Source organism: Drosophila persimilis, unplaced genomic scaffold (genome assembly GCF_003286085.1).
Source record: "Drosophila persimilis strain 14011-0111.01,24,50 unplaced genomic scaffold, DperRS2 tig00003933-arrow-pilon, whole genome shotgun sequence".
Taxonomy (NCBI): domain Eukaryota; kingdom Metazoa; phylum Arthropoda; class Insecta; order Diptera; family Drosophilidae; genus Drosophila; species Drosophila persimilis.
This window is the reverse complement of record NW_020825706.1, coordinates 2885948-2899220: the sequence shown is the minus strand read 5'-3', so window position 1 is coordinate 2899220 and position 13273 is coordinate 2885948. Positions and strand designations below refer to the sequence as shown.

At 42.9% G+C, this 13273-nt stretch overlaps 4 protein-coding genes across 4 annotated transcripts; 2 read left to right on the top strand and 2 right to left on the bottom strand.

Moving 5' to 3' along the window:
- The first annotated feature begins 3128 nt into the window (after positions 1–3128).
- LOC6594293 (jupiter microtubule associated homolog 2) lies at positions 3129–3950 on the top strand. The gene has a single exon (XM_002019905.2). It carries the CDS (start codon positions 3152–3154, stop codon positions 3506–3508), a length of 357 nt encoding a protein of 118 aa, XP_002019941.1. The 5' UTR covers positions 3129–3151; the 3' UTR covers positions 3509–3950.
- Positions 3951–4198: 248 nt separating this feature from the next.
- Positions 4199–6155, bottom strand: LOC6594292 (THO complex subunit 4). The gene is made up of 4 exons (XM_002019904.2): positions 5793–6155; positions 5019–5220; positions 4753–4956; positions 4199–4686 (listed from the first exon to the last, which is right to left on the bottom strand). The coding sequence occupies exons 1-4, from the start codon at positions 6075–6077 to the stop codon at positions 4523–4525; spliced, it is 855 nt and encodes a 284-aa protein (XP_002019940.1). The 5' UTR covers positions 6078–6155; the 3' UTR covers positions 4199–4522.
- Positions 6156–6439: 284 nt separating this feature from the next.
- LOC6594291 (dephospho-CoA kinase) lies at positions 6440–7494 on the top strand. Its single transcript, XM_002019903.2, has 3 exons — positions 6440–6586; positions 6669–6960; positions 7019–7494. Exons 1-3 carry the CDS (start codon positions 6475–6477, stop codon positions 7314–7316), a joined length of 702 nt encoding a protein of 233 aa, XP_002019939.1. The 5' UTR covers positions 6440–6474; the 3' UTR covers positions 7317–7494.
- Positions 7495–7496: 2 nt separating this feature from the next.
- On the bottom strand, positions 7497–10089 carry LOC6594290 (terminal uridylyltransferase Tailor). Its single transcript, XM_002019902.2, has 9 exons — positions 9938–10089; positions 9569–9649; positions 9092–9500; positions 8803–9027; positions 8637–8743; positions 8442–8577; positions 8191–8358; positions 7926–8127; positions 7497–7867 (listed from the first exon to the last, which is right to left on the bottom strand). The coding sequence occupies exons 1-9, from the start codon at positions 10034–10036 to the stop codon at positions 7669–7671; spliced, it is 1626 nt and encodes a 541-aa protein (XP_002019938.1). The 5' UTR covers positions 10037–10089; the 3' UTR covers positions 7497–7668.
- Between the last annotated feature and the right edge of the window lie 3184 nt (positions 10090–13273).

Sequence of the window (13273 nt, the reverse complement as noted above, 5' to 3'; positions counted from 1 at the left end):
TATTCTCTTTTGCTATTTTGTTTTGACCTATTTCGCTAAAACCTTTTTTTGTTTGACCATTTTCGCTAAAACCTTTTTTAGACTAAATCCAACAAAAGAAAGTATTTAAATCAAGCCAGTCAAGTAGAAAATTGATTCATCAATCGTATAAAATTATGATGGCATGGCTAAATGTTCTATCTAGCTAATAATATCCAACGGAATATCAAAATCGGGGAATATGTATAAAAGAACTTGAACTCGTCAGTATATTTACGGTATATTTTTAAAATGAGACTGTATATTTCAGAGGGTCGGCCGGTAAATTTAATCCACCGACCCGCGGTTACACTGGTCCCAACTAGAGGTGGAGAACTATCGATAGTAGGCTCCATCGTTAGTGGACGATAGTATTTTCAAAACCATCGATATTGGGCGATAGTACCATCGATAGTGTTCGATAGTCGTAATACAAATGAGTGTTTTTAAAAGTGTAAAAAGACGGTTGATTCGATGCTAAAAGCATTATTACAATTCTAAATGAAATATGCTGTCCAACTAGAAGCTAAAAATAATAAAAGAAACTCTGTATAATGTTCATATATTTGTATTCTTAATATATATTTAAATTTTTGTATTTCTTGGATTCTGTTGTATGTTTTGTATTGTAACCAAAGATTTTTATTCAAAAACAGCAGAACGTTTACATTTTCCTTCTTGAGCCTTGTTCGTCGTTTAGGGACAATTTTCCCTGCCTTGCTAAAAACCCTTTCCGAAAGACTGAAGCTTGCTCAGCATTTGAGTTGAGCTGAAATCCATCATTCTTGAAGCGCGGATCTAATATCGTGGCCATCCTAGTTACAGTCCGTTGCTCATATGTAGATAGGCGTTTTTTGATCGACTCCAATAAAGCATTCTTCATATTTTCCCCTACTGTTTTTAACTGTGGTGAAAGATTTTCGACTTGACGATATTATCACTGAAATTGACACATATTTCCCACCCACACAAATTTTCTTTGCTGGGTAAACCATACTATCGACCACTGTCGCCCACTATCGAAACATTGAACCATCGATAGTTTAGTAGCGCGATAGTGCCTTACCATCGATAGTGTCGATAGTGCCATCGATAGTTCTCCACCTCTAGTCCCAACCAATTTTGAAAATAAACGGTCACCGTGCGCGTCGTCTTCTGCTGAATTTTTGTAAATTTTCGTTTGTTTGCCAAACCATTTAATAAGTGTTCAAGTATATTGTAAGGTAAGCATTAAAGTTGCGCTAATGGGTTGAATCAACAGTTAGAGCAGCACTGCCATGTGCCCAAAAATAAATCAATATTTTCCGCATATCAGCATTGTGTCATGGAATTTTGTGGTGTCTTGTTCCCATGGCGGGGCTTGGGATGTGCCGAAGCGCAAGCGCTATGTGCGTGTGTGTGTGTGCGTTTGTCTGTCTGCCGTGTGGTGCAGCTGCCTTTAAATTTTATTTAGCACAGCTGCCATATGCATATAAATAACACATCCTCTTGGGTTTCGTTCCCTGTTTTATGCTCCATTCTGCGCTCCCCTTTGTCTTTTTTTTAGCGGCCATGTTGCTCATTTAGTCGGAACGATGGCATGCATCGGCTGACTGGGGGCCAGGCACCTGAAAAACTAGCTAGAGGCAGTTTAAACCGAAATTGTAGCCAGCCGCGCGATTCTACTCTTTGGAAGTGACGCTGACGCCGCGCCGCCATCTCGGACTACAGCGCAAAAAAATCTGCCTGCCTTGCCTTGCCCCCCCTGCTCTGCCAGTTTCGGTGTGCATCGCGGTTTTAGCTATAATCGAAAATACGTTTAAGTAGGTCCCATTCCCCAATCACTGGTTAGACTTGATTTCCGACTGTCTTAATGTGCTTTTTCCATATATGATTTGGCTGTTGATCGCCTTGTCTTTGGCTAATGGCGAAACCATAACAAAGCGAAATACAATAGGTAAAAAGAGCGGAGAAGGGTGACCGAAAGAGAGGGCGAGAGCGAGAGAGTACATACGATTTCGAGCTATATCTAGATCGCTCATTACTCATAATTTCTACAGAAATACCAGCAAACCTTCACCGTTAATGTTATTTATATGCATGTGTGTGTGTTTTCGAGTATGGGTGAGCCGGCAAGCGCGCTTAAGGGCAGGCACAGTGTTGCCAGTTCAGTTTTCTTCAAGCAATATCTGGCTGGTTCACCATCGGAAACTGAAAATCTAGATAAAACTATTTTGGCATTCTCAAAACATCGCAGCACTGATAAGAGTCTGCTGTTTCTGCCTGCTTCTGATGGTCTAAATTATTTGCTTAGCCGAAAAACGATTGCCATTTAGCATTTATTATGGGAAGTAAAATAGCCACGCTGCTGGAGATCTTTGACTCAATGCGGTCATTCACTTTGCTTTGTTTTACGCCGTGCCCCAACATAATTGCGCGTGTATATGTCTGTGTGTGGTGAATGTTGCCACCCCACTGCGTTACACCACTGGGGCTGCGCAGCGCCATCCCCATCCCAAAGGATGATGACGCATCATTACAAACGTTTTACAGCATTTGTCATCGCCTCCACTATGACCTCTTTTCCCCGCTCCACAGCTAAACCATAAGAGCAATGATGAAAAAAAGCAACAGAAACTACCACCACATGGAAATACTATTTATTGGCAATGGCTGTGTAGTTTTATCCCACCGTGCCGTCAGGCTTGACACCAAAACGAAAAACAGCAACAACAAAGAAAGTGCGACAGCAACAAAACGCGCAATTACAGTTAACGGCAAAGTGTAAAGAGAACGCAACCAGCAAAAATAGAGAGATAGAGATGATAAATTTATGTGTATAGAGTGGGGCCAATAGCCAGGCACCCATTGGGGCGGTGGAGAGTTCACACACACACACATCCATGTGAATTTCTCATTTTCTCTAGCCGTTCGAAACCAGAGTTTCCTCAGTAGGGCGACAGGCGCGCTTCGTCATTCGCTTTATTCTGCTGCTGGCCACATCCGCAAGTGGCGTGACTGTAATACTACATATTTCTATGGGCTAGAATTTATTGTATGCCATTGTAAAGTGAGAGCTGCAGATCCGCCGCATATTCATTTCACGTTTGTTTCTATTTTTTTCGTTGCAGCAGATAAAAACAAAAGCAACAAAATGACATCCACCGAATTGAAAATTGGAATGACCAGCAGCGCTCGTCCCTCCAGCCGTGTACTGAAGCCACCGGGCGGCGGACACACCAATATCTTCTCGGAGCCAGAAACCGCCGTACCCGCCCCGCGTCCCAAATACAATCAGCAAAACTCTTCCAATCTGAATGCCTGCATGGGATCGACTGACCCCAACAAAGTGGTGGAGAAGTTGCGCGACGAGATCACCTCCCCGAAGGAGGAAACCAAGACCACGGCCAACAGTCAGCCCAAAGAGTCCGGAAACAAGCCGGCGGCCACGAATGGTGAGGCGCGCGGACGAGTACCACCCGGTGGATTCTCGTCAGGCGGCTTCTGGTAGAAGAGGAGGCCCAGACAAGCATTTAATGACTCATACACCAACAAAACAAAAAACAACAACACATCCTCAGTCGCCCTCCCCACAGAGACATACACATACACAATCATCAACTAAACATAAACCTATAAATATAAATCGCTTATAGACATACGTATACACCATACCTACATTTATATATATATGTATTAAAAAAATCATTAATCGGATCTGCAGGAAAAAGGAAGCCGCAGAAATACATACTACATAGCTCTCTAAAATCTATCCCCTACCCTATCCTAACCTAATTCGTTGCCTTTTCATGTATTTCATTATTATTCTAAACGTCTAACGCATTTGTTGAACATCTAAGTGACTCGTGATTCCGCCCTAAACACAAAAATAATACGAAAAAAACGAACCATGACTAAAGTTCTACCACCTATAAAATAACTACCAAAACGAAGCTTCTGATTTTGCATTTTGTACTTAATAAGTGTCCCCAAAAGGACTACTTGTCAAAAAACAAAAAAAAACACCACGGCCTTTTCTAATTATTGATGTAATATTCCAAAAATAAACAATAACCCATTTAATTATAAATTGAGTTTGTTTTATTTTATATCGAGAATGCGTGATCCGAGCACGAGATTATTCAGGCTCGAAATTATTTCTATTAGCCTAACAATTAAAAAAAGAGTCCATTAAATCATCTTCGTTCGTTCTCAGTTCGTTAAAGCATATTTCTATTTTAAATAAATACAGCTCAATTGTATTTCAACTATGTTCGCCACATTGCAATATTAATCTGCGCACACACAGTAGGCGCATTACAAATTAAATGTGTCCATCTCTTTTAAGATAAAAAGAGAACTCGTTCCAAACTTCCTTTTCGTGTTCTTTCCTTTGCGCGGCGTCGTTGCTGATGTAGAATTAGATTATTGTACCATAGGGATATTCCGTCTTTATGGTAAACCTTAAGACTAGTGGGGTGTTCATTTTTTTTGTGTTAGACTAAAATATCAGACTATTAACTATTTAGATCTTCATGTCATTAATGTACGAGTCCAGTTCGGCGTCGAGCTCCTCGGCAGTGGGTGGGGCTTTCCGCTCGCGGCGTGCTCCGCCAGCGGGCTTGGGGGCGCCACCGCCCGGGGCCGGGCGTCGCAAGCCTCCGCGACGTGGTCCGCCGGCCTGGCCACCTACAAAATTAATCGAAATGTAAGTACTAGGACTGGGATTTTTGTGATCGCTAGGTGTGTACATACCACCGCGTTTGTATGGAGCCCCTGCACCGGCACCGCCGCCCACACGATGCTTGATATCCCCTGAGGCCACTGGACGGGTCAAGGCGTTGACATCGGAAACGGCCAGTTGTATGGTCATGGGACGTCCATCCAATGGCACTCCGTTGTACTGTTTAATTGCCTTCAATGCGTCGGTGCGACGCTCGAAGATTACATCTGCGGTGCCTGTGGGATGAGAGGTAGAGAGTTAGATGGGTTGATTGGATAGGAGAGTCTTCAAAACGTACCCAAAGAGCGACCTGAACGATCGTAGTGCACGGCTGCCTTCTTAATCGGTCCAAATTCATTGAATAGCTCCTTGATGTCGCTGTTCGAGACGCCGTAATCCAGATTGTTAACAATCAGGAGGGTTGGGCCAGATCCAGAGCTGGGAGCACCGCGCTTGGGTCCATCATACATATCGTGCTTCCAAGCGCTGTTCACATCGCCCTAAAGGTGGGGGTAGTATTAGGTAGAAGGGTATGTTGGTTTGAGCGCGTTGGGTATCAAATATTGTGGGAGTAGCAGTCGTAGCAGTCGCAGCAGTTGTCGGTATCCTAGCCTCATGAGGACAGCGCCAGCGCCATCGAATGCAGAACAACACACAAAATATGTGCATGAAAATTATTTAACGTTGGGAACTGGGGAAAGAAAGAACTCAATACGAAACGCTGATCGATCGTTCATTGCTTCTGTCTGGAAAAACTGTATTAAAAGGAACTGGATTTCGACGAGGTGATACCAGGCGAGGAATTCCCTTCAAAACAGCCGATCCTAGGAGTAGAGGAGTGTGGAGAAGTCCATTTGAACAGCTACTTTTTTCGCTCTGGCACCGTTAGTTGCCATTCATGGTGGCCATTTTGAATCCAATGAACGCAATGGTGTGAGTGTTTGGAATGCAGCTGTCGGACATTACCGCTTGCCGAGCTCGCTCCGGCAGTGTCCTTGTGAATGCATGGATATTTTCTTGCTGCTCTGATGCTTTTTGTTTGGCTCTACATGAGACAAAACGTATGTATTACCCGTGCGAATTTTGCCTTTTGTATGGCCCCGCCGCCGCCGCCGCCACCACCGGCACCGCCACTACGGCGACCCTTGAGCACGCCGCCAGCACCGCTTGCTGGAGCTGGTTTCCTTGGCGATGGACCGGCTCCACCGCCGCGACGAGGACCGCCGCCAGCCGCAAAACGCTGTTGTCCAGCCGGCCGACGTGCTCCGCCGGGGCCGCCGCGAGCACCCTGTGGTTTTTTCTGCGTGCGGGTCGACTTGATGATATCGTCAAGGCTCATTTCAATTTTGTCCACCATCTTTGCTTTGTTTTCAATTCGCTAAAGAGATCTTTGAGTTTATATTGACTATTGCTTCTCAGGTGCAAACTGAACTTCGTGTAGAAACTCGCTTTTTCACAAAAAAAATGCGCGTGGAAATTCACAAGTTGCTGCAAAAACGACGCACGAAATTCTACGCCATCTTTGTTTTATGAAAAAAAGTGATGGAAAATGCTGACAGCCAGGGATGTAATATTTTCTATCGAAAATACTAGATTTTCAATCAAAAATACTAGATTTGGGGCATGGCAGTGCTGGGAATCGAGCAGTAGTTAAACAGTATTTGTTTTGTCCTCTTCGCGTTTTCTGCATCCAGAGTTTTATTAATTATTTAAATAAAAAACATTCCCAGACTCGTTTTAAGTATTACTGAAATATGTTTATTGTGGCTGTAACTGGTGGCATTGCCACGGGCAAAAGTACCGTTAGCAAAGTGTTTGAACGGCACGGAATTCCCGTCATAGATGCAGATAAAATCGCCAGGGAGAGTGAGTAGACGAAATCTGAAGAATCTGTTGTTTGCTGTAATTGAGAGCAATTACCGTTAATTATCGTATTTAATTTTATTAGTCGTGGAACCAGGTCAAGCTGCCTGGGAACAGATACGCGCTACTTTTGGCGAGGACGTGCTGCTCCCTAGCAAGGAGATAAATCGTGCTGTCCTTGCACGCATGATTTTCGAGGACAAGGAGTTGCGTGGTAAACTGAACCAGATTACTCATCCCAAAATACACCGTAAGATCTTCTGGCGGGCGTTCAAACTGTTTGTCACAGGACATTCGTGGATTGTCCTAGATCTGCCGCTGCTCTTCGAGACTGGCATTCTCATGGATTTTATCTACAAAATTGTTTGCGTTTCTTGGTAGGCTATCTTTACCTCGCCTTTGACTTGGATTTCTGCTAAGAATTGATTATTTCAGCGATTCGGACAAACAATTGCAGCGTTTGATTGCCCGCAATGAGCTTTCCGAGGCAGAGGCGAGCCACCGGATTGAGTCACAAATGCCGCTGGAGAAGAAATGCGAACAATCACACTTTGTCATAGATAATAATGGCAGCATTGAGGAAACGGAAGAGTCGGCCATACGCGTGGTCAACATGATGAAGGAGTCCAAGCAGCACTGGCGCAATCGTGTATATCTCCTGGGCCTGGTTATGATCGTGGGCTTTACCATCTATATGTTGTTGAAGATCTTTGGTCGTGTACCCGACGTATAGCCATTGTAAGAGCGTGGGGTATTGTATTTTTCCTGGCCTCCCATCCAGCGTGTGTGCCATTCGATGCTTTTTAGTGTATTAGTGCAATTGAAACCAAATCCTGCTGAATAAGGCAGAAAAATTATACAATTGAGCGATATTTGTATGCCTTTTAGTGAAATATACAAAGTCAGCAATATGTTTTTTTTTCGTTTTCTTGTTGTTGCGAACGGTTGGATTGTCCAACGATGCGAGCGTTGCAAAATCCATTTTATTTACAATAAGAAACTCTTATAAACACCAAGTCGAAAGCAAAGAAAACCGCGATTCTGCCGTCAGAATGGGGGCGGAGGGTTCGTTTCATATTCTGTATTTATGTGCGCTGTCGCCAGTTGGTTGATGGCTCACCCATAAGAGACGCCGTCTGAGCGCAATAATCTATAAACACCTTCAGTGCAGATCGGGTTACCGCCTTCGTTACGTTATGATTCAGCTGTATGGGATCCTGGACCACCATTGGCTTTCGCAACTGCAATGTACACTCGGGATTCTCTCTGGTGTATTTGCTATAACTACAATTTAAAAAGAACAATTAGCCCACAATGTGTATGTTGTACGTAAATAGCTTACCGATTTGGCATTAACTTCTCAACGTGCTGAATTTGGACTTCAGCGCTACCAAAATATGGACACACCAAAAATCTCTCGTAATCGAATTTTGAATAGAAGGCAAAGAATTGGCCCAAAATGTTTCGAACTGCGGGCGCATCCGTATCGGCTTCCGGAAGGCGCAGATCCTGAAGAGATTTCTGTCCAAAGTTCACAATCCAAGCTGAAATCGAAAAACAGCATTAGATCCATGATATATGCTATGTGCCGTAAAAGTCCGACTTACGTCCAACGAACTGATTGAACGGCTGTTCATGCTGCAAGGCAAAAACTGAGGGCAAAAGGCCGTGCAGCTGCATGAAATAAATCACCATCAGTGTAATGCTGTATGTGGATATGTCCGTCTGTTTGCAGCGTTCCAGCCAGTTTTTCGCATAGATGCACATGTATTGAGCTGTATTATGCCGCAAAGATAAGAACGATCATTGCTCTGAGAATGGAACGTGACTTTGTGACTGTTTGTTTGGGATTGCTTACCCAGCGGCTGTATATCGAATATGTACTTCAACAAGTTGGTGTTGCAGAAGCCCAGGCTATTCAGGCATATATCACACTCTATGCCGGTGGTCAGATGGGAGACTTTGATGATGGGAACGCGTGCCTGCTCGATGACCTGCTCAAAAAATCCGAGTTAATTATCAAACGAATGACGTGAGTTTAGGGATTTTTTACATTGATGATGCGCCACTTGTTGCTGGCACAAAAGGCTGGACGCATAGCCCGCAGCTTGGCCAACGTTTCCTTGGAGGCGCGGTGCTCAAATATGTCGAATGTGTTGCCTGTCAATGCAATGCAATGGTCCGTGAAAGATCAGCATCGGGTGAGTGAATGCACTTACCAATATCCACAAAAACATCCAGATCGGAACAGCGTGTGCCAATGCCGGATATGCGTGAACCGAACTTGTAAATGCGCATCGCCCAATTGGGAAACACTGGCGTCAGCACGCCTATTAGATCCTCCTCGATGGCATCGTATTCGGTTATCACTTTCAGCTTGTCGGCAACCCCATACCTTTCCTTGAAAATTTTTGTGAGATCGGAAGTAACCAAGGTTTTGGCTTCTGTAACAAAAAAATTAGCATTTAGACAAGAGCCGACAAAAGCACACATACAGACGCTGCTTACTTTTGGGCAGAACTTCCATCAATCGACCGCGTGGTGCCACCTTAGTTTGTATCCTATCCTGCTTCCCCTGAGCTGCAACCACTACGTTATTGGGATTCTGGTAGTGCTTTTCGGACAAATGCGCCACAACCTTGGAAATGTTTGTTCCAACCATTTGGTTTGCACATGCGATGCAGTTGAATGTGCGTTTGATTTTAAGCAAATCCTTCCGCGGCACAAAGGCCACACCTTCACCGGGTCCGTTGGCGGGCAATATATAGGTGGGTTTCCGGTCCATATACCTTTCGATGCCTACCATAATGCGCTCAAGCAGCGTGGCCAATTCGTGATCCAATTCGACTTCGCTGTTGAGGCTCACCTGCTCCAGGGTTTCCAAAAAGAAATTCGCCTCCAGCGTGAGGGGATTTAACTGTAATGCGTATCACAATGTACGTTAGAGCTGGAGTTCAAGGCAAAAGCTCGCTTCACGGTACTCACGTAAAGTAAATTTTGTGGATTCTGTCTTGCCGCCATCGCCTTGATCTTCTTTTTGATCTTTTTAGTGCGGACAGCGGGAACCTGTACGTTACGGGTCAAAGGAAAAGATAATTTAATCAAAATTTTGTGTGCTGTGCTTTACGCCCGGCCTGGCTTGTTTTTTGAGTGCCACAAATTTTAAACTGTCGAACGGTCAGCTGTCGTCGCAAAAAAACAGCTGAGTGTGGTGTGAGCATTTTTCGATAGAAATCAGGCATTGGTGGTCGGGTAAACGCAACAGTGTGGCAGCGCCCCCGGCTTGGCATGTAAACACCAATACATACACAATCCTTTGCGCACGATATATGTATATATGTATGTACTGCTTACCCGCTCGATTATCTGACTACATTCCTCGTAGTATAACCTCTCAGCATTGCTGTAGACAGTCTTATTCAACCAAAACGATTCTGGTGCTTCGATTCTCATGGTGTCTCTTAACTGTCTTATTAGTTCCCAATAATTTAAAACCAACACCCGTATAGCTCAATGGCGTCGGACACGTAAATTTACACACACACAAATTAAATGCTTTCGTGGTATGTGTTGTTAGTATCTCTTTTGAAAAACCAGTTGGCACACCACGCGCAAGGAAGAAGTATATGAGGTAGGGCGAACTACAGTAATTACCATGTTGGTGTACATATATTCCTGGCAGATATATACTACAAAAAACACCCATAATTGCGAGAAGAATCGGTATTGCTAGAACTTATTTCACTCTCCTGCATCACTTTTATTCCAATGGATTGCACTTTTATCCTTTTCAATCATTCGCTTTTCATATGGACGTTGACATGCAATGACTGCATCTATCAAGAGGCGATGCAATTACTGCACCGTCAAGTGGCCCGTGTGACACCAGCAGAAGGCTGTTACGCGCGGATCCCAGGCAAAACGCAGCCCTCCTCCCGCCCAACCGATCGAGGGGCGCTGCCGCATGACGCGCGGTGCGTAGCCGAACCAAACGCGAGCATGCAGAAAGATAGATATTAGACTAACATTCGAGGAAAATTAGCACTAAACTTATTAAGAAATTAAGCATGCAATAAAATACAAAATACAAATACCAATTCAATTACTAATTACTAGAAAGGTGTGTAAGGATTAGTAATTTAATAAGAGGAACAGAATTAGTGGAGGATATAATATGGTAGAGGGAATTATAATCCGAGCATAAGACCCTAAACGGTTCATGCAAGGAATAATTCGATCTACAAAGTGGAAGGAACAACGGTATAAAGTTTCTAGTCAGTCTAATAGGAATCGTGAAGTTTATGCGGCTCAACAGATCAGGGCTGTCTATGTCACCCCTGATCAAGTTGTGCATAAATATCACACCAAGCATTTTTCTACGGTTAACTAAGGATGGGAGGTTTACTAATAATAGTCTACTAGAGTAAGATGGGAGTCTTACACCCGCATCCCAGTTAAGGCCCCGCAGAGCAAAGAGTAAAAAGTTTTTCTGTACTGATTCTATACGGTCCTGGTGTACTTTGTACTGAGGGCACCATACACAGGAGCCGTATTCTAAGATCGGACGAACAAGCGAGGTATAGGGGTCGTCAAATTCCTTTGACCACCTCTTTATAAACCCAAGCACGCCCATGGCCTTATTTACCATGGTAGAAATGTGTTCGGAAAACTTTAACTTGGGATCTAACATAACACCCAGATCATCCACCAGGGTAATTCTCTCAAGAGAACCCCCAAATAGGGTGTAGGGAGCCAACAAAGGGTTAGAACGATGAAATGTCATAACATTGCATTTCGAGGCATTAAGGTGTAACAAGTTTGCACAACACCATGACTGAAAGCTATTGAGATCGGATTGCAAGCGAGAATGAAATGAAATGTCCTTGTACTGGACACAGAGTTTAACATCATCCGCATACATAAGTACTCGAGAGTATGTTAATACTGAAGGCAAGTCATTAATAAAGAGTGTGAAGAGTAAGGGGCCTAGATGGCTGCCCTGTGGTACTCCCGAAGAAACCTTTACTGGTAAAGAGAGGGAGTTTTTGAAGAGGACTCTTTGAGACCTAGAACAAAGATAGCTAGAAATTCATCTCAGGAGGTTGGGCGGAAACCCTAAAAGGTCAAGTTTATGTGCTAAAAGGGAATGGTTTACAGAGTCGAATGCTTTACTAAAGTCGGTGTAAATAACATCCGTCTGTAAGTTACCTTGAAAGCCTTTAATAATGAAAGAGGTAAACTCTAACAAGTTCGTGGTGGTTGATCGCCGCCTTATAAATCCATGCTGAGTTGGAGATATAAGTGACTTGCAGAGATGTTGCAAGTGCGGAGTTAAAACCTTCTCAAACAATTTGGGAATAGCGGATAACTTTGCTATACCTCTATAATTTTTGCATCAGACTTGCTACCTTTTTTATGGAGAGAAATTATAAACGATTCCTTCCAGATTGGGGGGAAGCAAGAGGAATCAATGGACAGGGTGAATAGTTTAAGCAATGGTCCACACAGAGCCTCGGCGCAGTACCTGAGTACACAACCTGGAACCCCGTCTGGACCCGGTGAAAACACCGGCTTAACTAGTCGAAGATCTTGAAGTAGGGAATATTCATTTAACAAGGGACTGAAAATGCCGTTCGACCTCGGTAATCCGTATGGGTACGGTTGACCAGAGTAGCGTTCCTCAGAATAGGTGGTTTGGAAAAACTGGGCAAAAAGATCGGCAATTGCCTGATCATTATTTGCCGACGTATTACAAAATGATAGCGAGGATGGGTGTGCGGACGTTCAACGCTTACTGTTTACGAAGCAGTAAAACTGTTTAGGGTCCTGAGAAAAACGTATCCTGCAACGAGATAGGTAGTTCTTATAGCATTGAGCATTAAGAACTGAAAAGTTTGACCGAGCTATTACATAACGAGAGTGAGAAGTAGGAGAACCCACTTCTTGAAATTTTTTATAAAGTCTTGATTTTAAGTTTTTTAGACTGGATAGCTCTTTGGTAAACCAAGGGGGTTTTCCAGATCTAATCGGACAAGAAAGCGTACGTTTTCATAATTTCTTTAAAAAACTTTTAAACAATACTGCCCCAACTGGCGCCAGTTCAATCAAATGCGTGAAGATTCCAAAAAAATGCAAAAAAAAAAAAGAAAACAAGTTTCATTATATAATATTAACGAAATAGGGTATACAAATGACCACACTCTGGTTGACAAGAAATGAGTCTGCAAATACCAGCAACATTGACGTCACAACCTGCGACTATTGAACATTTTTGTTGAAACTGTGTTTTTGTTTAAAAGTAGTTAATCCTAATCAAAATTGATTCAGCAATCATATAAAATTATCTGGGCAAAAACAATTTATTTTCAATATATTTTAATATTATTCAATATTATTTAATATTATTTTCAATATTTCAACGATATTTTAAAGCTTATTGTCTTCTTGTAGGGACCAAGAATAGGTATCAGGATCGAGATATGTATACAAAACACTCATCATATACATGAATATGTCTAAAAAATGTCATTTTGAGAAAAGGTCTTTATTAGTTACGTTTTATCTTCATATCAATATTAATACTTTCATATAAAATTAACAAAATAGGGTATACAAAGGTCTATACTACGGCTTACACGCAATACAGCGACTCTTTTTTTGTTTAACTTTTTCGTTTAAACCTTTTTTACA